Source organism: Pezoporus flaviventris, unplaced genomic scaffold, assembly GCF_033815535.1.
Source record: "Pezoporus flaviventris isolate CSIRO_AGI_PZ_B2104156 unplaced genomic scaffold, CSIRO_AGI_Pfla_v1 ptg000006l, whole genome shotgun sequence".
Lineage (NCBI taxonomy): Eukaryota > Metazoa > Chordata > Aves > Psittaciformes > Psittacidae > Pezoporus > Pezoporus flaviventris.
In genome coordinates this window covers 1,912,098-1,937,053 of record NW_026892554.1, presented here as the reverse complement: position 1 = coordinate 1,937,053, position 24,956 = coordinate 1,912,098, and the positions used below count along the sequence as shown (strand labels likewise).

General features: G+C 45.6%; 1 protein-coding gene across 1 annotated transcript in view; it reads left to right on the top strand.

Annotated features, from left to right (window-relative positions):
• The window catches only part of SMAD3 (SMAD family member 3), a 69,606-nt gene extending 51,902 nt beyond the window's left edge, over positions 1-17,704 (top strand). Inside the window, exons 2-9 of the mRNA XM_061446577.1 lie at positions 136-329; positions 1,182-1,316; positions 2,001-2,075; positions 3,414-3,464; positions 9,727-9,939; positions 11,146-11,283; positions 13,932-14,076; positions 17,449-17,704. Of these exons, the coding sequence (XP_061302561.1) occupies positions 136-329; positions 1,182-1,316; positions 2,001-2,075; positions 3,414-3,464; positions 9,727-9,939; positions 11,146-11,283; positions 13,932-14,076; positions 17,449-17,572 (1,075 nt within the window). The 3' untranslated portion in view covers positions 17,573-17,704. The remainder of the gene's footprint in view (positions 1-135; positions 330-1,181; positions 1,317-2,000; positions 2,076-3,413; positions 3,465-9,726; positions 9,940-11,145; positions 11,284-13,931; positions 14,077-17,448) is intronic.
• The last annotated feature ends 7,252 nt before the right edge of the window (positions 17,705-24,956 follow it).

Here is a 24,956-nt window from a genome sequence, read left to right as displayed (position 1 = left end):
GCCTTTGCTTTGAGCCTCCTGCTGAAGCCTCCAGTCTTCACGTTAAGTTCCCCTGTGTAGTGTTTGATGGAATGTGCTCAATACTACCCTTGTGTACCAGTCTAAATTGCTGTCATCTCTGTGTTCTGACTGCAGATCGTTAGATGGCCGGCTCCAGGTGTCTCACCGGAAGGGTCTTCCCCATGTGATCTACTGCCGGCTGTGGAGATGGCCAGACCTTCATAGCCACCATGAGCTGCGGGCCATGGAGATGTGCGAGTATGCCTTTAACATGAAGAAGGATGAAGTCTGTGTGAATCCTTACCATTACCAAAGAGTGGAAACCCCAGGTACTGCTGGCCCCGGGTGCAGCTTCTCAGTACCAGCATAAGGGATTTATAAGTGTATTTCAAAATTGAATAAAGCAGCAGGCGTAGGGTTTTAAAGCCAAAGTGTATTTATTATTGATGCTAATCTCTTACTGTATGCAGCAGAATAATTTATGAATCTGCACTCAAGGGGAAAATATCATTTTAAATCGATAAAATCCAAGTAGAGCAGGTTGCACTGTTGTCAGGTTCCTAATGCGGCATTCATTGTGCACGCAAACAACTCACACACGTAGTAGATACAAGTATGAGCTGTGACAGTGTTGTATGTATCCCTAAGTGTTGGTATTAAATTAAGGGTAAACTTAATTTTAAGTTGAAGTGGATCTAAGAGTAGCTCCCAGCACAACTGAACATCCTGTTCTGAAGCCTCCTCCTGCCTCTGAGAGAGACTTTCATCTGGAACTGCAGATACTTCTGCTGCGTGTTGGTGCAAATCTGCAGAACCAGTCTGGATGTTTATGCTAATGCTACCTTGCTGTTTCATTTTGTGTGAAATTTATTCCTTTGGAATCATGTGGTATAACTTCTAAATGGGTTTTCAAGATGACCAGTTTCTTCGCCTTAGAAGGGGTAGACAGACTAGGTGTGCTCAGAGAAGCACGTATCCCATCCCCAGCTGAGGGATGTTAAGAATAGCATCTTTAACTGCTGCTATTTCAGAAGCAACTATCAAATTGTGTCCTTTAATTAGCGACTTAGGTGTTGCATGTATTTAAGGGTGTTACTCCAAACTGGTTTCTCTTCATTTTCTAGGGTTTCAGTCATTTTATTTTAAAGCTGGTCTGCTTTTTTTCCTTTCCATTTGTGCAGTGTTACCTCCAGTGCTGGTGCCTCGGCACACAGAGATCCCAGCTGAGTTCCCGCCGTTAGATGATTATAGCCATTCTATTCCAGAGAACACTAACTTCCCAGCAGGTATCGAGCCACAGAGCAACTACATTCCAGGTACCATATATCTTCCATACAGCGAGCAGAGGGAAAAGGGTTGTATTGCACAGTGAATCGTATCTATATATGCCAGTCTGGATGATTGGAAAGCCTTTCTTTCCATCGTTACTATGAAACTAAGGAGTGGGAACCTGTACAAAAATAGATGAAGGCTGTAAATGTAGACACACAGCAGTGCTGTTTATGGTTTTGTTTTCTTTAAACTCACCTCTTCAGTAGCACATGCTCTATTGATTGTGGAATATGAAGCTGAATGTTCCCTCTGCATGGTTAGGTTTGAATGAAATTCAGCCATTTTAGTTTGAGTAAAACTAAATTTCTGATGAAATTGAGCTCTTCTATTTATGTATCTCTTTTACAAGCAATTTACACCTTATTTGCATGGACAAGCTATGCAGCTGCACACCAGGAGAGGGAAAATATGTGGACAAATACTGTCTGCAGGGCTTAAAGTTTGATGGGATTGAAAATCCGGATTTTTTTGTTTCCCTCTCAGTTATTCACATATATGCTATGACTGTCATCCTGGCTGTGCCAGCTCCTCCTTTCAGCAGCTTGAGGAAGAAACATACTAAAAAAGAAATTTAGCTCCTTGTGAATAGCAAAGTCAATGTTTTTGGTGTCTAAAATCCAGACTTTGCATCCAGTTGCAATAACAGTATGATCATTTTGTGCTTCTAGAGACACCCCCTCCAGGCTATTTGAGTGAGGATGGAGAAACAAGTGACCACCAGATGAACCCCAGCATGGATGCAGGTAAGTCATGTTTTGCCATTTGCTGCAGCTTTCTAGGTCATAGCAGAGACACTGAAAGTTTTCCTTTGGGGTACTGAAGATCTGACGGTGATTTGAGGTTTTTATCCTGGTAGGAGTGCAAATGTAGCCTGACATCTCATGTAAAGCACATGGGAATAACTGTTGAAAGCCTCTTCTTGATCTGGGATTTGCTCCTAAGAACCGCTGAATTGGACCCTGAATTCTTACAGCTTACGCTTGAAAACCAAAACCACACCCTTGGTTAGAAAGGCTAATGCTTTACAAGAGGGTTATGCAAATACATGGCACTTACACAGAGACAGACATGCAGAACCTAATTAATGCAAATACTGCACACAAATATCTTGGTTTCTGTGCATGTCTTCAGCCGTAGAGCATACGTGGGATTCTAAAAGAGGCATGAATGATTTGCAGTCTTTCACCACACTTACACAGATGGAGGAAGGCACTGTGGGTTTGTTTTTCTACATCAAACATAAGCCTATTGGGACAATCCATTTTAGTGCATACAATTATTGGTAATGTGGTTGACATTTGGAATATATGTATGGCTTTTTGGAAAGTGGACTGGAGTAGGACTGGCCTGGGAGATGTCATAAATACCCAGTTTAAGTTTGAATGCTATATCCCTTCCTTCAGATGTCATGGACTTTGTAGAAAAACAAATTTTAAAGAAACCAGCAAAACTCAGTGTGAGAGGAAAAGCAGAAATGGGCTGTACCACCTGTGTGCTTCCATGTGGCATCCAGAGGCTGTGGAAGCTGCTCTGGACATCCAAGTGCAGATACCTGAAACACACGCACAGGATTTGTGGACCAAACTGAAATGATTTAGGATAAAATTCTGGCAGTTGTTTGGTCACAGCTGTGTATCTTGATCCAATCCTCCATGTTCCCTAGACCAGTAAGATTTGTTGATATAAATTTTTGGTGGTTATGAGTATGTTTTGTGCCTAGTAATGTAAAATCACGCTGTTAAATGCCCAACTAACTGTAGCTGTCATGATGGAACCTGGAGCTTTGATCACTGCCAGTAAAACAGACAACTGCCTGCTCAGTTTTGAAAATTAATGGGTTAAGCTTAAGAGAAGGCATCATGAAGATGCTTAGCAATATTGCAGATGTAGCAAGCTGATAGAAGTAATAGCATTTGAAAGCTCAAGTAATCAACATCACAGGAGCTGCTGGTGTCACAAAATGAGTCTTAAGTGAGAAGTGGGTTATCCCTCCAACAAGCCCAGGCAGAGCTGAGCATTTGGTGGAAGTGTTTTCCCTTGTGCAGATGCTGTACCAATAATTACAATGTCTTGATTTTCAGGTTCTCCAAACTTATCACCAAACCCTATGTCTCCAGCACACAATAATCTGGGTAAGCGTGTGATCTTGAGAACGGTGTGTAATTACAGTCAAGGTAGTGACATTTTAATGATGATGTTGTGCACTTTTGCTGGGGTTGTGAGCATTGTTGATGTTCCTTTCCACTTATCCTTTTCACCGTGATAACAGTGATTCATAGTAACTCTAGACAAAATACAGAAATCTGAACTTACATCAGACTTAAATAAAAACCCAAGAAATGCTGGCAGACAAATACCAGAATGTGTGAAGGATTACAGCAAAAATACACTCATTTGATTACATGGGTTTGCAAGGAATATGTCCATCTGTTTTGCTGGTGATTTTGTGTTCTCCCAACAAAACTATGAGTGCTGGGATCATGTCAGACAACAGAGTACATCTACCTTAGGGTCATCCCTACACCACACAGGGATAAAGCAGCCCAGAGCCTTCATGTCCCAGTGCCCTAAACCACTGGAAGAACTGGCCCAGTTATGCAAGTTGTTATAGTATGAAATCGAGCATGGACTGAGCAGAGCAAAGTGGAGGTAGCTGCTGTGTGTTTGGAGAGTCCACATAAATGGAGGGAAGGTAGGAATGCTGGTGTATGGAGAAGCATAGGTGTCACGGACAGCCTTATTTGAGCATTAGAGGTGTTTGTGGAGTCTTATGCTCAAATGAGCCTGGAACCAGGCCTTTACCTTTGCGGTACTATTAGAGGTTTTATGGTTATTTCTGAACCTCTGCTGCTGTCTCACATGGCTCTGCCCTTTATTTTCATACCTACAGACATAAAACGTCTGATCTTCATCAGTTTGAGCTCTTACCCTATCTGCAATTGCTCTCAACAGTCTGTCATAAAAAGCACTCACAGTTCTGGCTAGCTGCAGGATCAGTTCTCTAAATGTTCATTAAGCCAGCAGACAGAGGCCACTTGAGATTACTCTTGAATAACCGTAGCCATAAAGTTTACATATGCTTTTAATCCTGGCACGGAGTACTTTGACATTGCTCCAGAATTTGTCAGTCATTGGCTGACTTGTGGATATCTTGGGGCTGTTGAAGAGGGGATTTCTTTTCTTCTTTTTTTTGCCCTTTTTTTCTTTTCTTTTGAAGCATGGGATATATTGCCACAGTGCCACTAAATTTTTACTTGCTTTAGCTGTTAAAGCCTAAAAAGAGAATACATGGCTGGCTTATTTTTATCTCCTTTTTTCTTTTTGGTTGAATGTGCTGCCTGGGAGTTGGGGAGAATTTCTAGTAATCTCTTTTCAACCTCAAAGTAAAAAGCCCATTATATGTCACAAAACCAACCTGGCAAGTTGATTGTGGCATCTGCCTTACATAAGGAAGAAAGGAGTTTCTAGGAAAGAGGCCCCAACATGTGTCTTCTAAGGAGGACACTAGTTACTAACTCATGCTGCTCAGTGGATGGGCCTGTCGGATGCCTAATGTGCTGTCTGGTGACAAAACCTAAGGAGGAGCAGGTGAAGCTGGTTAACCACAAAGAACCTCTTTGTAAGTCTAAGCAGCAGACATCAGAAAAGCATTTTACCTTCCCAACATTAAGATACCTTGAAGTTTTGCAAATCAAATATTTATTGCTTTTAGGCAAGAGCTTCCATAAATGGAGAACTTCTTGTCTCTTAAAGATTTTGTCAGGTTTTGCATGTGAGGAAGCTACAAAATAGTAAATGAAGGGGCATGAAGCTGAGCCACTGTTAAAACTGTCAGCTGACGAAATTGTCATCATTTCCCTCTCTGCTCTTGTGAGATCTCCCCTGGAGCACTGCATTCAGCTCTTGGGGCCCACAACACAAGAGGGACATGGAACTGTTGGCGCAAGTCCAGAGGAGGCCACGGAGATGCTGCGAGGGCTGGAGCAACCCTGACCTGGAGCCAGGCTGAGAGAGCTGGGCTGGGTCAGCCTGGAGAAGAGAAGGCTCCTGAAGGGGAGACCTTAGGATAGCTCCAGTGCCTAAAGGGGCTATAGGAAACCTGGAGAGGGGCTTTGGCCAAGGGCCTGCCGGGACAGGGCAAGCGGAATGGCTTTAACCTGCCAAAGGGGAGACTGAGATGAGCTCTTAGGCAGAAGCTCTTCCCTGTGAGGGTGCTGAGGCACAGGCACAGGGTGCCGAGAGAAGCTGTGGCTGCCCCATCCCTGGCAGTGCTCAAGGCCAGGTTGGACGCAGGGACTTGGAGCAAGCTGCTCTAGTGGAAGGGGTCCCTGCCTGTGGCAGGGGTTGGAACTGGATGCTGATGGCCTGCAGTGCTCCTGCTTTTGCTGCACTATAGAATTCTGTGGATTAGCAGAACGCTCCAGTGTCTAGGATGGTACTTTGATCTGCAGAAGTTTAATCAGGCTTTCTCTGTGTGTTTGTGGAGAAAATGAAATAGAAGTTCATAGAATAGAATTAATAGAATAGAAACAACACAACAGTGTGCAATGAGGATAATAAGCAGCAACTTCCCAGCAGCAGTGCAGTATTGCCTTAAAGAAAATAGTATCACCGTATTGATGTCCATTTATTTGACCAGAACTTCGTGAACCTTTTAAGACAGTTTACTTAGTGTAAGCTGAACTTTGGACTTAAATCCTATGGCCATATTCCAGAGCATTACAGAGGCAATGAACTTGGGCCAAACCAAGTAGGACAATGGAAGCAAGGTTTCTTTGAGGAGCAATATATGTATTTCAGCACAAAGCTGTAAGACTGTAGCAGGGGATTGAAGGAACTCAGGGAGTTTCATCTTTCCATTCACAGGCACAAAAGTGTTGCAAGGTAACATATTGGGATTTATTTTTTTCCTTCTTTCAGCTCATGCTGTCAAATTCTCTGTTGTCAAACATAAGCTTTAAATGGAAGTTACAGATATCCAGTGATCTCCTCTGTATCACTGAAATACGAACTGGAGAAGATACAGAAAACAACCAAAATGAAAGGAGAGTTGCCAGCATTATGTGGACATTTGGGATGAAGTCAGGGAGTTGACACTGGCCAAGGGCCAAGCCTGTGGTTGCAGGCACATTGTTATTTTGGAGTGAGGCAGTCCCTTGGTGTACAGGAAATCCATTGTCAGTGTTTGCTCCGCAAAAGACTTGACGCAAAAGCTGTAAGTGAAATAAGCACATCCCCTACGGTCAAATCCATCAGGAACATAAGCCTCTGTTCCTCTCTGTGTTGAAACACAATTTCCCAAAGCAGAGAGCAGACAGCCCTTCTCAGAGTGTGTAGAGGGGAAGAGAGCATGTACACCTATTCATCTTTTGTCCCGAGGGAGTTAGAATTAATGTGCCTGCAACTAATCCAGTTGGATAACACAGATCAGTAACTTCGAATGTGTATCAAAAGCACTGGCTGAAATGAGAACCACCACTCTTCTGCTTAGAGCACACACTGCAGCCAGTGATTTTTTTCCTCCACAGCTGAATGAGATGACTTTTGAAGGTCCCTTCGAACCCAAACTATTCTGTGTTTCTAGGAGTAGATAGTACTTTTGTCTTGTAGGGAAGATGCAATATGGGGAGCATCCCAATACTCAGTGGACACTTGTGAAAGCAAAGCTGTAGTTGAGCCAAAGTTGAAATTGTATGGAGATCACTCAGGCAGGCTTTGCATAGGTTTAATGCATCATGTTTTGTTTGATTGTATACCCCCTCAGGATTCTTTGGCTTTAGCAGAGCTACATTGTCTTACTTTTCCCCAAACAGTAAATCCATAAACTGAACATGAATATTCAGCACAGCTCTTACACAAGAGGAAACATGCCCATCCCCTGACAGCTTAAGCTGAAGCCTCAGCCCACAAATCACAGCAGAAAGCAGCATCATTAAAAGCTTGGCTGCATTTTTTCAGAGGCCAGGTTTTCTTCAAAATAGGATTTGTTGGTTTGTGTCTTTCCTCAAGTTGCAAATAAGCCGGAAATAACATTTCCGTACATCCTTCAGTGGGGAATCCGCAGTTCCCTTGAGGGGCAAGCAAGCGGAGGTGGTTTCTGAAGGCCAGGACCACGAAACCATAAAGAGCAATAAGGGCCTCAGTGGTTTTATGACTTAAATAGGACCAATCTGAGGACATAATTTAAGGATTGTTAGGATTAAAAAGAGTTGATGTGATTTTTCTGGAGCTGGGCAGCCTTTCAATGAGAAAGGCTCTTGCTGTGGAGTAAGAGCACAGTCCTGTGGAGCACAGTCTATTTTCTTAACTGGGTGGATGCACCTTAAGAGACCAATGTCAGTGCTGGTATTTGCTGGACCTCTAATCAAATTGCACTGGAGTCATGTGAAGCCCAGAGTCATTTATGATGTGCACAGGGCCCCAGCCGCTAATGGATGAATTAAAGCTGCTGTTGGAGAAGTATGCCTGATGGGGCCATTTCCAGTGGGAAAACTGCATGTGAAAAAAGGCAGAGACAGTAAACTTAGAGGCTGGTTTGGGTTCAAGGGACCTTAAAGCTCATCCAGTTCCAACCTCCTGCCACAAGCAGGGACACCTTCCACTACACCAGGTTGCTCAAAGCCCCGTGTCCAGTATGATATCATTCAGCATACCAGGAGAGGGACTTGCTTTAAGCTGTGAAGTTGTTTAAAGTGGGACAATCTGCTCACCAGATCTCTTAAGTTGCTGTAGAGACCCCTGTTGTATTGAGCTGCCTTCTGTTAGCTTTCACTTTGAGCGCGATGTCCTTTTTCCATAAGAGGAAGATATGTTGTTTCTTTTGTGGGCGTAATGTGTGGAGGAGAGCAAGAACACGGGGCTTTGCTTGTGATAGAGCATATTCTTTTAAATGATATAATTAGGAAAGAGAGAGATTGTGAAAGGTGTGGGGAATAAGCTTCAAAATTCACAGACTTTGAAGCTCTGCTAAGGGTTCCAGAGTTCTCCAGAATGCAGGTCTATTGAGTTCCTTATTTGCTGCCAGCAAAGCTTCTAACAAAGCAGAAACCAAAGGGTTTTTTTCTGATTATTCGCTACTTTGGGAACTCGTACACCACCGTACAGAGAGGAAACCGACATGTCTTTTGGCTGCTTCAGCCTGCTTCTAAAGGAGTAACAGCAGGTACTAGATGAGAAATGACTCTCAAACCTCTGTCGAGACACTCTCCTCAGGGTGAGAGGAAGCTGGGATGGTAAAAACCTGTCTTTGATTTTTTTTGGAGCTGATCTCTTAAGCCCCAGATTCTCCTGAGCCTTGCAGGAGCAACAGATGGGAAAGCCTATGGAAAAACCTGGGGTTTGCTGCGTGATGTTAACTCTCTGGCCAGATGGGAAGCTGTTCTCTTCTGCTTTTAAGCACCATGTGAATGGGGATGAAGTGATAAGCTGGGAGGAGGACTGGAGGGAATTCTCTTGCTTTTGTTTCTTGCACTGAATGAGAGGAATGGAGCACTTATCAGCACAGTCTGCTCTCTGCTTCCTCTGCTCAGCAGATTCTTGGCTTGCAGCCGGACTGGGCATCATCTACTGCAGTATTTCCAAGAAATTTGACTTGAGCCTTCCTCTGCTGAAACCACATTGGCTTCAGTGGGAGCAGTTAAATCATTTGATGCTATTTGAATGTCCCACCTTTCTGGCATATGAAGTATTATCTTCCTGAGACTTCTTCAGCCTCAGCTCACGAACTTCAGTCCACAGGCTGACTCAAACCTTAACCCCAACAAAAGAGATGTGCCATCATCTATTGAGGAAATGGATTTTCTGTTGTTAATTTGAGATCAAGTGCAGTGGTAGAAAGTATCTAAGTTTTACATCACTTTAATGCTCATATTACATACAATTTGGTGCATATTTCAGACAACTCTACTAGTTTCTCCAGTGCCAGAGAGATCATAGAGTCAATAAGAATGAAAGCTGGACTTGCTGCTTGGTTTAAGTGCACAGCAAAAGGGTTCAGGAGACCTGTGTGAGTGAAAGCAGGTTGTGATCTGCTCTTTCTAAGGCTTTCTGGTCCTTCCTTTTCTCTCCTTTTCTCCATTTAGGGTACTGGCTATCTAAAAGTGATCCCACATTTCATAGGAAAGCTAACTTTATTTTTACATTCTCTCCAAGTAAGAAGATAGTTAAGTGACACCTCGCTTGCTAAGTGACTAATACCTTCAATGGTATTTGTTCCGTGTGCCAAAAGCTCCAGAGCGATGTAACTTTCTAGCTGCGGTCCATTAAAATCTGTCAAGTAATTAAAGTTTGGTGATTAAAGTGAGCCCAAGGAATGAGGCAGAACAGTAGCTTTTTTCATCCTCCCCCTTCCCCTCCTGAGGGCCTGTGATTCATTTTGCTGCTTCTTTTGTGCAGATCTGCAGCCTGTTACCTACTGCGAGCCGGCGTTCTGGTGCTCCATATCCTACTATGAACTCAACCAGCGAGTGGGAGAGACTTTCCACGCCTCTCAGCCCTCTATGACCGTGGATGGTTTCACTGATCCATCTAACTCTGAACGTTTCTGCCTTGGTTTACTGTCCAACGTGAACAGAAACGCAGCAGTGGAGCTCACAAGACGACACATTGGTAATAGCTGTTTCCTTGGGTCAGTCGGTGTCTTTCAAGGTGGAGGGTGGAGACCTGCATGTAAAGCTTTTTAATTAGCTAATTGGCACGCACCTTGCTCAGTTTTAGAACACTGCATGTAACAGAAACAGAGATTAAACTCTTACGTGCACTCTCCTGTCTTTGGATGGATGTTAGTGGTGATCTTGTGAATTCCTTTTCACCTTGCACTATTTTATTTTCTACCTGACTGTTTCTTTTATAAATGGAAACCTAGTTCCTTGATTTTCATCTCAATTCCCACTTCTCCTCCTTACACTTCAAGGTAATGTTCAATTTCGTTTTCAGTTGAACTTGCACTAAATAGAATATCCCATATTTATGCTGGTTAAATAAAAAGCAAAATTGCTTATGCTTTGCTGCATTTTCTGCTGACTTCTATTAAAAATGAACTTGCTTTTTATCCTTATCTTGCTGCCCTTCGTACCCTTTCCTGAGCAGTAAGCTTCATACAGGAAGATCTGTCCTTACATCTTTCTAATATGACTTCTAGCACCAAAAAAAAACCCAACCTCCAAAAAACCTCACCAAGATTCAGAACTCAGTCTTTAAATTCAGCAGGCTCCTTAGCTTTATGGAAGAGTGAAAGCAAGATACTAAAATAGGAATGTAAGACCACAGCAAGTGTTTATTTGAGCAACAAAGATGTCTTGGTGAAATTTGTTTCTTTATTAATTGAGATTTTAATAATTTGTGCAAACTCCTATGGGAAATGTATGTTTGTCCTTGTATACAGTGTCATCTCAAGCGAGAGGCAATGGCTTGAAAACGTATAATTTAATTCCAAATCACTAACTAAATAAGCAAACAGTTGTATCCAGCTGCGATGACTTTCAGAAAAGGCTGAAAACCATATGTTAACTGATAGAATGTTCATCTGGAAAGTATCAGACACATCTCTGTTTGGAGTAAGCAGTCTGTGAGGTGGTAAATGCATGCAGGCTGGCTGTGATTGACAGTGGGGCCAGAGGGTGCAATTCTGACTTTATAAATTGGTCCTCCTGCCTTCCTCAGCTCAACCCGCTCACAAAGCAGATTTATTGCTCCCTAGTGAGAGTTCAGCTGTGCTTTGAGAGCTGCCTCATGCCGAGGTGTCTACATCTCTACCAGCTCTTCTTGCAGACGATTGTTTCGAGCAAAACCAAAACTGTGCTCTGTGTTTCCTAGGAAGAGGAGTAAGACTCTACTACATCGGTGGTGAAGTGTTTGCTGAGTGCCTTAGTGACAGTGCCATTTTTGTCCAGTCTCCCAACTGCAACCAACGCTATGGCTGGCACCCAGCAACAGTTTGCAAGATTCCACCAGGTAAGGAAGGATGCCTTGTCTGTGATCCCACGCAGGCCTCACCTTTTGCAGATGGGGCCTTGCTATGGAAAGCAAGCTCTTGGTGAAGGTGGGCGTGGGTTTGCTGACCTCTGTTCTCGGCAATAATCAGAAACCTTTTTTACCCTGTTATAAGCAGCCTGACAACTCGAGCAGGTCATTTTTTATAGCAAGAATGAAGTACTGATAAAAGAAGCTACTACATACGCTCCAGTAATGGTTTTGCACTACGTGCAGGCAGGAAGAAACAGTACTCCAGCATCTAAGCAGAACTAAGAGCAGAATCTGCCATTTGTCCATGCAGTGTTTTATCAACCTGTTACTGTGTTATGGGAGCCATGCTTATAATTCGGTTTGCACCTTTAAGTGAAAGTATATAATGTAAGAATTTTTCCTTAATGCAGATTCACCCATAACAAATCTAAATTGATACTTTTGTGTAGTAAAACTTACCCCATCCTTTCTGAATTAGATTCATTCTAAGGAAATCACTTTTGTAGGCACCTCGTTGTTCTGGTTACAGCAAACATCTGTCTAAAGTAAGCTGGAAGATTACAAGAGAATTTATTGCATCTATCCAGAAAGAAAATACTTGTTTTGTTAGATACATTCAAAAGAGTTAGTATGAGAGGTTGCCATTTGAAATGGAATTTAGCTGGGCTTACAGAAGCTGATTTCTTTACAGTTGAAAGCATGTGTGTATTTAAAAACTAAACATTTTTGTTTCAAAATACTTGAATAAAGATAGTCTTTCTTTTGAGATCCACGCACTGCAAGCTCTGGCCCATCTGAAAGGGTTTCCTTTCTCAGATGCTTAGGAAGCAGCTGCCAGTGTTGCAAACATGACTTAATTCTCCAGCCACATCACAGGAGTCCACCCGGGCTGGAGTCAACATTTGAAGACATAAACAACCCACATTTCCGCTGCACATTCATCTAAGGCACATGTTTTGGATTCCAGCTCTCCCTTCTTTTGCCACCTTCTCAGACTCATCTTCAAATCTCTGCTGGGTTTGAAGCAGTTTCTTCATTGCCTTGTTGACAGGATGGAGTTGTACCTGCTCCTCCTAGGCACAGTCCTGGAGGAACCTGTTTCCAGCCAGTCCTGGAGTCTGAACAGCTTGGCAGACAGATCCTCATCAAGTTTTATGCTTTCTTTGCAATAGCTCTGTGCTCAGTCCAACCCCAATGCTCTCACCCTTCTTATTTCCCCACCTTAGTCTCCAGTATGCCTGACACAGCATCCCTTCAAACCCTCTGCAAGATACATGGTTCTTGGGCTGTGCTTTTTTATGGTCACAGAGATGGCTGGTTGTTTCTGCAGCTGCTGAGCTATTGCATGTGGTTACACTTTGGTATATGCAGTTCGACCCAAAACAGATGACAGTATGAGTCCAGCCCAAGAGAGTAGGCTCAGAAGTGATTTTAGCAAAATACAATTCATCACAGTCCAAATAGTTGTTTTTCAGACTTGGCCCATATGTGATCCCAAATGAGCATTAGTTGTGTGCCAAATCTTGGAGTTTAACTTGTTTGTGGTTATCTGGGAGAAAGCAAGAGTAGCATTGCTTTTTTTAAGAGTTGTGTATTTATTTGTGTGCTTAAACCGTGAGGGATGTTTTATTTCACCTTTATCACCTCAAAACTGTTGGATCATAAAATCCCAGGCTGGTTTGTGTTGGAAGTGACCTTAAAGCTCACCCAGCTCCAACCCCTGCCACAGGAAGGGACCCCTTCCACTGGAGCAGCTTGCTCCAACCCCTGTGTCCAACCTGGCCTTGAACACTGCCAGGGATGGGGCAGCCACAGCTTCTCTGGGCACCCTGTGCCAGCGCCTCAGCACCCTCACAGGGAAGAGCTTCTGCCTAAGAGCTCATCTCAGTCTCCCCTCTGGCAGGTTAAAGCCATTCCCCTTGGCCTTGTAAAAAATCCTTCTCCAGCTTTGTTGTCAGCCCCTTTAGGTACTGGGAGGCTGTTGAATAACTTGGTCTCAGTCTTTTAGCTGAGTCTGAACACTGGGGAAAAACTCCAATTTTAAAGGAAGTTTCTTTGGCATTTGATAAATTTAGGAGAGAATTACAGCGGAAGCAGCTCTGCTGTCAGCCTTTTTAACCCTGGTAGCAGGTTTCTGGCTTGTCAGAGCAGTTTCACATCAGAACTTCTCCATTACTTCTGCTGATGGCCCCCATGTAAATCCAACACCAGTGAGTTCCTGGTTTGAGCCTGTGCATTCCTTTCTTTTCAGGCCCTGTAGCAATTGCTGTTGCGAAGTCTTATGGTCACAGTTAGGCTTTTAAATTACAATATGAGGGAAATGATTGTAAAGGAGATAGAAGGAGGTTCCATATGCAGATCCCAAGTCTGGTCTCATAGATCACAATCTGCTGTGTGGGCTCTAGCATTCATCAGTCTCTGTCTAACATGGTTTTCTTCCTTTTGAGCATATGAGCTGTGGAAATGTGGCAACCTTGATTCCTGTTTCTGAAATGCTGTGTTTAAACAGTCTGTGTACAGTATCACATGGTCTGAGGATATGGGAGAGCAGCACGGAGTTTCTTTCCATCCTCAGAGATGGCTTTGTTAATCTGGTTAAGCTGATGCCTTGTTCCTGTCATGTCCTTTTCTTGCAGGATGTAACCTGAAGATTTTTAACAACCAGGAATTCGCCGCTCTCTTGGCTCAGTCTGTGAATCAGGGCTTTGAAGCTGTGTACCAGCTGACCAGGATGTGCACGATCCGGATGAGCTTTGTCAAGGGATGGGGAGCAGAATACAGGTGAGGCATTATGAATGAAGCTCTTGTGCTTGCTGCTGCCACCCCTGGGTTCCACAGCCTAGGACAACGTCCTGCAAAGCTGCTTCACTCAGCTTTTAGGTGGGGAGAAATTAGCACAGCGTCTCTTCAGTAATGCAGATCCTGGAATCATGGAATGGTTTGAGTTGGAAGGGACTTTAAAGCTCATCCAGTTCCAACCCCTGCCATTGGCAGGGACACCTTCCACTAGAGCAGGTTGCTGCAAGCCCCTGTGTCCAACCTGTCCTTGAACACTGCCAGGCATGGGGCAGCCACAGCTTCTCTGGGCAACCGGTATCTCGCCACCCGCATAGTAAAGAGTCATGCCATACAGCGGGGAAGACCACATGTATTTAGTCACAGTGTTCTACAAACCAAGAGCTTTACCTGAAGCACAGCAGATAAATCCAGGTGGCCTCTACAGGAACTATTACATTGGACTTTCTTAAAATTAGATGTATATTTGCTAGTTTGAGTGTCTTACAACTACACTGTTATTAGGCAGGATCAGTGTGAATGCTTCCTAATAGATATGGCTTGGGTTTGATGCTTCCTTTATCAGGAACTAATGGGATTAAAGTAAAAGCAGATTGGCTTGAAAATACATATATATGGAAGAACCGTTAGAGTTGCTGCACAATTATAGTTAAATCTCCTCATCCTTTCCTTAGTGCTTGTCATAGGGCAGTTGCTTCATTGTGACCAGAGGCAGCGGGATAAACAGGGTTACAGTTTTTCTCAGTGAATACTGAAGATAAGAAGATGTAGTAGGGTCTGGTGGTTATTCTGACAGTATGGGGGACAGGGGGGGCAGTGCAGTGGATGAGTACTCCATAGCTGGTGTTGCTGTCGCTCCTCTGCATTAGCAAGCCAGTGTCCCTAGGTAGCAAAAGGAGTGAAATCAGCGTTTAATATTACAAGCAGGAGAGATGAAATTCGTTGGAAAATTAATGTTTTTTTATGAGAGCTGGCAGAGATTTCAGCCAAATGTGATTTGAAATACTCACTTGAGCGTGTACCCTGTAAACCTGTGGCCTTCCTTGAAGATCCAGGGGCAGCCCCTGCCTCCCGGAGCCACAGGGCTGTCTGCCCGTGCTCCCCTTGCACGGACGCTGGAGTATCAGCTGGAGCCTGCGCCCTGCACGTTACTCTCCTGCTTTCTTCATTTCTCCAGATGTTTGGAGTCCATTTTGTTTTGAAATTGTCCTGCACCCGGGCCAGAGCGTTGAGCCCTGGCTCGCAGCCACGCTCCTAATGAAACCCAGATGAGCATGACTTACGGAAAGTCAACTATCTCATTAGAGTAGTGGAGTCAGTGAAACCCTACGCTCACGCTGACCGCGCCGAAGCTGCTCTCTTGCTCCTTCATTTCCTTGCCACAAAATACTACATCTGATTGCCTTTGTCAGAGCACGTTTGCTTGTTGAACCGATTCATATATGAGAACGGTACTGCAGGAGCGGCATCCAGAGCGCTGTTCCAGTGATTTCTGGTTCAGCTCTTTGGCCTTTGGAGGAGTGGAACTGGTGGGGTGTTCAGTGCTGGGGTGTGCCAGGGATTTGGTGGAGGGAAGTGGGGGAAACCAATTGCACAAGCAGCCTGTGATACAGACGTTGTCCTCTGTGCAGTGAGAGGCCACAAGCTGAAGGCATGGATGGGGAGCTTTGAGGGTTTGCCTTGTGGAAAGGCTGGAGTCAGTAGGGGTCACCTTGGTGGGAAGGTAGAGCGAAGCTGCCATGGTATATTTGCAGAGGGCAGAAGGGCAGCAGCCCCATGGGCAGTGGGTCTCTGTATGGTGTTGCCAGGATTGTTGGATGGCTCACACTGGTTTCAGGCAGCAAAGGGGAATGCCCTGTGCTACATTAAGGGAGCCTAGTTTTACCTGGGAGCTCTGTGTGCTTTGCTGACAGAGCGAGAGGTGCTTTGCTCCCTGTCCTGCGGTCCTCCTGCCCAAACAGCCCGTGAGACACCCTTTAATGTAGAACACTTCACCACATGAAGTGGCTGCATACGGCAGGCTCCTGGGCACGGCCTGAGCGGGAATGGGTGGGGTGCATCAGGGATCTGCTTCCATCCTCAGTTCAAAGGAGGAGAGCTGCAGATTCAGCAGCAGAATGGGTCACAGCCCTTGGCCAAAGCCCTGCAGAGCTGTGCCCGGAGCCCAGGAAGGAGCAGGGGTGGTGGTGGGAGCCCAGAGCAGCCCCATGAGGCAGAGGGTCCCCTTTGCAGCAGCGGTTTCTCCCTGGGCCCCGCAGGCTTTGCCTTCTCCCTCCCACAGGCAGATTCCAAGGACAGCTTCTGTGGGAAGTGAGGGTGTAAACCAAGGCTGTTTGCAGGCTGGTTCTCTCTCTTTGTAATCTTCCTCCTCCACAGCAGCTGTCCCTGCCTCTCCGCATGGAACAAGGCTTAGGCCATCCCTCGGCAGAGGAGGGAGAGCCCCATGCCCTGTGCCTTGGCCTCCCTTCCTTCCCATCCCTCCCTGCTTTACCATCTGGAGACACTCCCTGGGGTCCGGCCTCAGGGAGAGTGACAGGAGAGGGGGAATGTGCTTTGTGGCAGGGGATGTGCAGTGCCCCAGCAGTGCATCCCCCTCTACTCTCCAGCCACAGCCACCAACTCTGGAGGGATTTTAAAACACGTTTTAATGGCACATCCCTGCTTTTCTGAGAGGGTTTGCAACCTTCTACACTCAGCCGCACTTCTGCTTCTTTCAAGGCAGCCGAGCAAGCACAGGTCTGTTGGAGAGCCCGTGCACAGCACGCGTAGGGTAGGGTTCAACCTCCAGCAAGCAGAGCTGTGCAAAGAGGCTGCTCAGCAGCAGCTCCAAGTGCACAGGGGCTGCAGGGGAGAGTCCGAAAGGTTGCCTGGGGATGATGTCTCCATCACTTCCACATCCTGCCAGAACCTGCAGATACGGTAAAATAGAGTAGCCTTGGCTTATCCATAGAGAAACTGAAGTTACTTGGTAACCTGCATACGTTGCTACCTAATCAGGAGAGGGAAAATGAGGTCTGTAAAAGAAAACTTAAGAACTGTGCTTAGGTAAACACCTTCCATTCCATTCAGGGGATCCGATGCTGCCTGCTTTCAGGAATCTGAGTAGTAAATAGGCTGTGTAGTGAGCTGCTCCTTTGGGATCGTAGGAAATGTAAAGAGAAAAGGTAGGGGTTTTAAAAGCAGCTGGCAGTGTAGGCCAGAAGCGTGTTACAGAGGAGAGAGACATTCCTTTGGCCTCACATGCACGACTATTGTCTAAGCAGGAAAGAATGCTCCAGTAGCTGTAAAACCTCTTCACATTGGTAAAGTTCTGTTCCTTTTTTCTTCTTCTCTCCCCCAACCCCTTCTTTCTGGCAGGCGGCAGACTGTGACCAGTACTCCCTGCTGGATTGAACTGCACCTCAACGGTCCCTTGCAGTGGCTGGACAAAGTCCTCACACAAATGGGCTCCCCGAGCATTCGTTGTTCCAGTGTCTCCTAAGGAAACATCTCCTGGGGATGGGTGGGGGGAGCAAAGACTGGAAAATGGAATTGGCTTAACCCTTAGTTAAACACTCAGTGAACGGATTCCCGGTTATCGAAGTGATGTGAAAAACAATCTGCTAAAAAGAAAGTGGGTTTTGTTCTATTTTGTTTTTACAGTTACCCATTTAAGCCACTTCCACTGAACCCATTAGCACTTTGGTGCCAGCGCTCTGGGCCTTTGCAGTTACAATTTGAGGCTGAAGGGGGTTGGAACTAGATGATCTTAAGGCCCTTTCCAGCCCTAACTATTTTGTGATTCTATGATGAAGAACTGGACTTTGTTTCAGCAGAGAGGAGGCCGTGCTGTGTCTCCAGCACCCACTCCGTGCCGCTGTGAGCACATGGGAGCCACAGAGGAAACTTCCCATTTGCCTCACACAGTCCAGGCTCGTGTCATGCAGCACCTCTGAAAAGCCAGGCACCGTGGGACTTTGGGATGAGTCTTGCTTGTCCGTTCCCATCACCATCCACCTGATCTACGCCTGTCCTCCCTGGGATTGCAGCAGGAGGGGGAAAAAGAAGTGTTTGAAGCACACACAAGAACTAATTCCCCCAATAATGCTCCCAAAAGGAACGAATTTCCCACACTGGACTGCTAACAAGGAGGCAGAGTCTTGTTCGGTGCCTGAGAGATGCAGCTGATACCCTGATGGCCTCAGGCTGGATTGATGTGAAGCAAAAGAAGCCAGACTGAAGGCTCCTCTGATATTGCTGCAGCGATGTTTGACTTGAGCTGCTCATAGGCAGATGTTTGTCACATGGACAGCTCTGCATGGCCAAGTTAAGCCTTTGTTACCCTGCAGTCTGTGTGCATTAACCACCAAAAGTCTGTAATTCTGTTTTCTCAGTCTGTTGGATGGGATCTGCCACTTCTGGAGACGCTGGGGCTTCGTGACTCCAGTGTCCAGGTCTGCTCTAGTGATGGAAGTGAACAGACCCTCGCGGCTGCTTTCAGCAGTCGCAGTTGTCCTGTGCTGTCACATGGGACTGCACGTGAACCAGGACATCTCAGACACAACCCCCTTGTGTTTAGAACGTATTTCAGCTGATTCCAACGCTCTGAGATGTGCTTTTGCCTGGAGAAATTGGGAGAGAGTGTATTTACTTGTATTATAAAACGTTCATTTTAAACAGACATGCTCCAGACTGATATTTTTTCCCTGCAGCAACTGTCATGGCAGACAACTCCACAACTGGAAAAAGACCAACTCTTAGCACTTGTTTTTATGGTTCACATTTGCCAAATAAGTCTCATAACTTTGTCAGTGCTATCTCATTATCTGTTTCTTTATATCTGCATTGAGTATCCTACGCATTTGTGCCAAACTATTAGAAGGGGGAGGGAAGAAAGTGATAATCAGTTTCCTATGGAAATCTTCTTTGCCTTTTTTGGTTTTATACATGAAAGGCAAACACAGGAGCTGGATCCGGCTCTGGGAAGGACAGACCCGGATGGACATTGTGTTCAGGCTTTAGTCCTGTTGTGCTCCCAGATGCAAAACCAAGCAGCACCACCGAGTTCAGCAGCAGTTTTCCTGCAGCGCCAGGTTGTGGTTGCAGCCCCAGAGCACCGAGGTCCCACATGGGTGCAGACTGCAGAAGCATTTCAAACACCCATCAGGAATTCCCAAGTACCTGTAGAGGCTTTTCCTTCAGGACCACTCTGATACCAACCCTGCTGCCTGGTCTGCAAAAAACCCATCACTCTTGGACCTGAGCATCAGCAAAACAGGGCACGAGGTGCCCCGTGTTGAGCAGACCCAGGAACAGACCATCCACGAGGCTCTCTGCTGGTGTTTGTTCCACCAGGCACACCAAGGGATGCTGTGCAGAGATTTCTTCTGGAAACAAGCAACATTTTGTACATGGAATTGAAATTCCAAGGAAGACACGCGGTGGTGGATGGGCTCCTGAACCATCCAGGAATATCCTCTTGTGAAATTTGGACTGGGAGCTCTCACTGTGCCATAGGGCTTGTATGATAGCGTTGGAGGTTCTCTAGGACTTTTACTGTTTCAAGCTTTTGCATTGTGTCCGATTTTAGTTAAATCTCTGATTGCATGGACTTGTGCAATAAGAGCAGCTGTATAAAATAAGTGTTTTCTGGCCACTTAAACAGTAGGTCGTTGTTGAGGATGGATTTGGCATAGTCTTTCAGATGCAGGTTTCTAACATAGTTGCAAACACAAATATATCCTTGCTTTTGTGGAAGTATCTGACTTTGAGAAGAGATTTAGTGGGAGAGGGGGAAAGATGTGCTATGTAAGGTGGCCCTAGGTTTCCTCCCTGAGTGTCTTTAAAGTTGTATTTGCTCATTTTAGCCAGCAGTTTTCATTGTCCACATAATCAGGGAGGAAGTTGGACCCTGTGGAGCCTTGTGCAGTAGCAACAGAAATGACATCTTGATTCCAGTGTGAGCTGATGGTGTGCACAGGAACCTGGCCTGGCCCAGAGGCTGCAAGCTGGAATAAACCCTGACTGTAGCACAAAGCCCAAGTAAGATTTGGGCCTGGATTTCTGGTAGGAACCAGATTTGTATCTTCTACTTGATAAAGGATAATTAATGGCTGTTACTAACAGCTGCCTTTTGAAAAATGGGATTTGGGTTGTGCATGAAGATTTTGGTTAATCTCACCTCATCATCCCCTAAAAGTAAAATGACTTCAGATGGAAAATGGAAGCTGGTCTAGCAGCAGTTAGATAAAATGGAGAGGATTATCTGCACTGAAATACCAGTTTCCTCCCCTCCCCTTTGTTTGCCTTCTCAGTAATTCATAAAAGCTTTACGGTTTCTAAAGTTACCTTATAAAGTCAGAGGGAAAGTCCTGGACCATGCAAAGAGAGAGGCTGGGGCAGGGCTGGGATCCAGGGGATGGTGTGGTCGAGCTTGCTTTGATGTTGCACAGCTGAAAAGGATGGGGCAGATGAAAGCAAATTCCCCTTCAGATGTGAAACCTGCTCAGTCGCGCTGCTGGCCAGGACACTAACGGGAGGGGAGAGGCAGCGTTCAGCTGGAGATGACGGCGGGTTTCCCTGTTTTCCTAAAACTCTCTGGAAGTAGCTCTGGTATGTAGCACAAACGTATGCAGTCAGCCACGGCCTCGCTTAGATTCCATTCCTGTACTGGAAAATCTTCTCATTTTTAGTGGTAGTCTTGGCTAGTTTTGCCGTATTTCGTACATTTTTGTTACTAGGAGAGTCACTAGCAGGAACTTGGGCTCTTAACTTGGCGTAGCCACACACAGGGGCCTGGCTGCTGGCAGATGACACTGATGGCCTTGTTGTTCTGTTTTGGGTTTTTTATTATTAATGTATTGAACTGAGTTTCAGTTTGTATTTTGCGTTCAGCTTAGGAGTAACCCAGTGCTGTCCATTTGATTTCATCTCCAGGAATCAGCATGGCTGTGTACAAAGGTGGAGGAATCTAATTGAAACTGATCTCCCCAAGGCTCTGGCTACCCCTCCCTGCCATGAAAAGGCTGGGGGTGACCTTGGAGAAGGAATCACAGAGAAGTTAAATTTCTTCTCCCCTTAAGGATCAGCATAGTGTGAACCACAGAGTCCTTTGCAGGGTGAAGAACACCCAGCAAGTGTGGACACAGAGCCTTGTCCTACTTACTAGCTGGGAGAGCACAGGGAGAAAGAGCAGCACAGCTCAGTGAAGGACTGCAGCCGCATCACAACACACCGTGAGCTTCCCAGGTCTCTAAGGTACTGGATAGGGAGGAGGAATGGGATTTCACAAATAAGCTGGTAAGCTAGAATGAGAAATACTTAGTCACTATCGTAGCTGATTGAGCGGTATGGTTAAGAAGTTCAGTAGATGTTTTTATCATGTACGTGCTTTTGTATTTATGTGGTCCTTCTGGAACATTCAGATGAATCAGATATTTAATTTTGAACAGAAAGGGCAAACAGGGACTCAGAATTGAACCTTTCAGATGTTCCTTTCTGGTGATTGCTGGAAATTAGGCAGTTCGATGTGAGAGTAAGATTCCCTCAGACCTGAGCAGCAAACCCTGGTGACTAGAGCAGAGCAAGGACTTCCCCAGCAGGAGCCTTCACCCCAGATGCTGTTGTAGCTTTTAACACCTAGCCAGGTTCCAGAGTTGTGCTCTGCAGGTCTGCTCTGATGTATGAGGCTTTAAAAGACAATGAGGAATTACTCCATAAATGTTTTTGGTTCATCTTCCATTTCCTCCTGTGCGTGGCTACTGGAGGAGCCTGCAGCAGTCCCTGCTGCTCACTCTCCCCATGGCAGCATCCCACTTTCCTCCTTTGATAGATATGTACGAGCATGTTTGCATTAGTTTAGACTTAACCCGAGATGGTATGTTAACGGGCAGTGATGCCTCCTACGTGCTTTAGCTTGTTGCGCATTATCACCTATTTTGTTACTAAAGGCCTGTACTATGTATGCCCTCCTCTTTCCTACATGAAACTGTAAGTTCTATTTTTGACATTTTAATAAACTTTGATTGGAAAACGGAGCTCATGACAAAGTAACAGTGTTGTGACAATGTATTTAAGGACACAGTTGGAGTTCTGAAGCCACAGGTAATTCAGAGGCAGCAGCACCTTTAGGTGTGTGTAACGGAGGTTGTTCCCAGTAATCCATGTGAGATCTCAGTTACAGGTAAGAGCTTTGTTCTTCTTACAGTTTGGATGGTTTTGTTTAAGAAGTTAGAGCCAGATTTGAAAAAGTAATTAAAAATACAACTAGTTCTTTTAACTAATGGGATTCGAAGGCAGTTCCAAGCCATGGAATGTCCAGGGAAGCAGCTGTTCCAGTGGAAGGCAGGTCAGGTGCCACAGCATTCGGCTGGCCTCAGAGAGAGCACTCCCCAAACCCCATCACTGCTGGAGCCAAGGTGCACGGTGATCTAATTCCGTGAGCTCCCAACGTTCCTCGTTGTGTTTCACTCAGGGAGTTTTCTGTTGTTTTCCTGACGGGATTTACGAGAATACTTTTTCCATTCACTTCTCCAACAATGCAGTCATAAACAGGTCTCGTCCAGGTTTTGTACTGGCGTGGCCAGAACTCAAGTGTGATGCAGTAAATCAGCTCTGAGCTGCGAGCTCTGCTCGTTGTCACCTGAATGTATCATGGGTTTCAGGATCAGAGACTTGTCTGCCCTAAAATGGGAAGCTGGAGCAAAATACGGGCTGGAGGTAAATGAAAAATGGCAAAGCCTTCCTTAGGTAAAGCCTGAGAGTGAATCCATGCTGCATGGAGGCTTCCCTTCAGGCAGAAGCTGGGTCACAAGCCTTGGTCTGTCCAGGCAGGGGAGTGTTGCAGGTGTCATCCTCCCCCTTCACCAGGGCTGTACCTAAAGCTGAAAGGCCAGACCAGGACTGGAATTCCCTCCGAGCCCTTGGTTACCCTGGAACTGGGGAGTATTGGGGCTCCAGATGGAAACCTGCTCACTGTAGGTGCTCAAGACCCACAAGTCTGTAACCTGATCTCAGCAGTCCACGGCTGTCTGAGAAACACATCACTGTTACTGTATGCAAGGACCGTTTTCTCCTTTTAATAACTGATTTGGACACAGCATTTCTGTAGCCTTCAGAGCTGAAAGCTCACAGCAACCAGTGGCATGCTTGGAGTTGGTCAGTTCAATTTTACTCTTGATTTATTGTTATTTATAATGACTTAACAAGTAATTTCCTCTGGGTTTTTGCCATTTATTACTGTGGCACAACAGGTGTTTAGGAAGGGAAAAACAAATCTTCAGCTACCAAGAAACAAACATGGAAAACCATTCTCTACTTGGAAGGACCCCCCTTCAGTCCTTTGTTACAGCTCTGTGCTGGGGTTAAGATTCACGGCAAGGCCCGGAGCCATTCTCTATCACCCTGTTTGGAAGAGGTGGCCCTGGGAGGTGTGTTCCTTCCCTTGAATGTCTCTATGTGTATCCCTGTAAAAGGAGTATTTCTTCTTAACAATAAGTACTTTGCTGTGGTGGAGACACTGCTCAGTCTTTGCATGAGAAATGCTTTCCAAAGCACTAAACAAGGCTTCAGATCTATTTCTTAGAGTTGAAAACACTGTAGTGTTTTCCCAGGGAATGATTTACAACATTCCAAAGCAGCTTGTTATTGTAGTGCTGCTTAATCTTACAAGAAGAGGCAATGAATGTCAAGAACCACTGTGAAAGTGCTTTCAAAATGTAAAGCTGTCAAATAACTTCTGGAGAGCCACTTTGAGATCACCCAATTTATTGACATGAAGAAAACAAGACATTGGAAAACTTAATTTCAGAATTCCTGAATAAGATTCCTTAATGTGGCATTTTCAGACTGGTAAGGAAATGCTCTTGGGGGAAATACACATCATTTCATAGGGCAGGCCAGGCAAGCACCAGAGAAGGGCTGAAGGGAAGGAGAGAGGAGAGGATGGGATTTACCTTTCTTCTTTCCTTCCCCCACCAGCCTAATGCCTTCCTTCTTGTCTTCCACGTCCCTCGCATGTTTATATTCTCCAGTCAGTCTGTGGCTGTGTGCCAGTGCAGGAGATGACAACAGTGTTGTCAAAAAACTGTCATCAACAGATGACAACATCTGAAGGGGCTTATGGGAAATCTGGAGAGGGGCTTTGGCCAAGGGCCTGTAGGAACAGGCCAAGGGGAACGGCTTTAACCTGCCCGAGGGGAGACTGAGATGAGCTCTTAGGCAGAAGCTCTTCCCTGTGAGGGTGCTGAGGCACTGGCACAGGGTGCCCAGAGAAGCTGTGGCTGCCCCATCCCTGGCAGTGTTCAAGGCCAGGTTGGACACAGGGGCTTGGAGCAAGCTGCTCCAGTGGAAGGGGTCCCTGCCATGGCAGGGGTTGGAGCTGGAGGAGCTTTAAGGTCCCTTCCAACCCAAACCAGTCTGGGATTCTAATATATCCAGTCTGAAGACAAAGGAATCTTGCCTAAGCCCTGCTGCCAGGAAGCAGCCAGGTGAAACCTGTACTCTGGTGCTTTCTAATGAACATACGAGAGCGTAAGTCTGTGATAAATGCATCAGGTCGCAGGGTGGGGGTTTGAAATCACAGCTTTTCTCTTTAGCTGTTCAGGACAACTCACCAGCAGGACTGTGCGTTCTGTTAGGCCTTGCAGGCCAAGCAGTGCAGAAGGTTTGGGCAGGGAACTTCACCCCTGGAACAGCAGCAGAAACCTGTCTGGCATTTAATCCCAAATTAAGCTTCTAATGGGAACCCCGGGAGTGTGGCACACCACCTGATTTCCCAGGAAGGACCATGTACTTACAGCCACAAACACAATTCAAAGCCTGTGGGCCATTTTTCACGGCTTTGTCACTCAGCAGGATTAACCTTGCAGCCTTGGCATGGCAGCGCG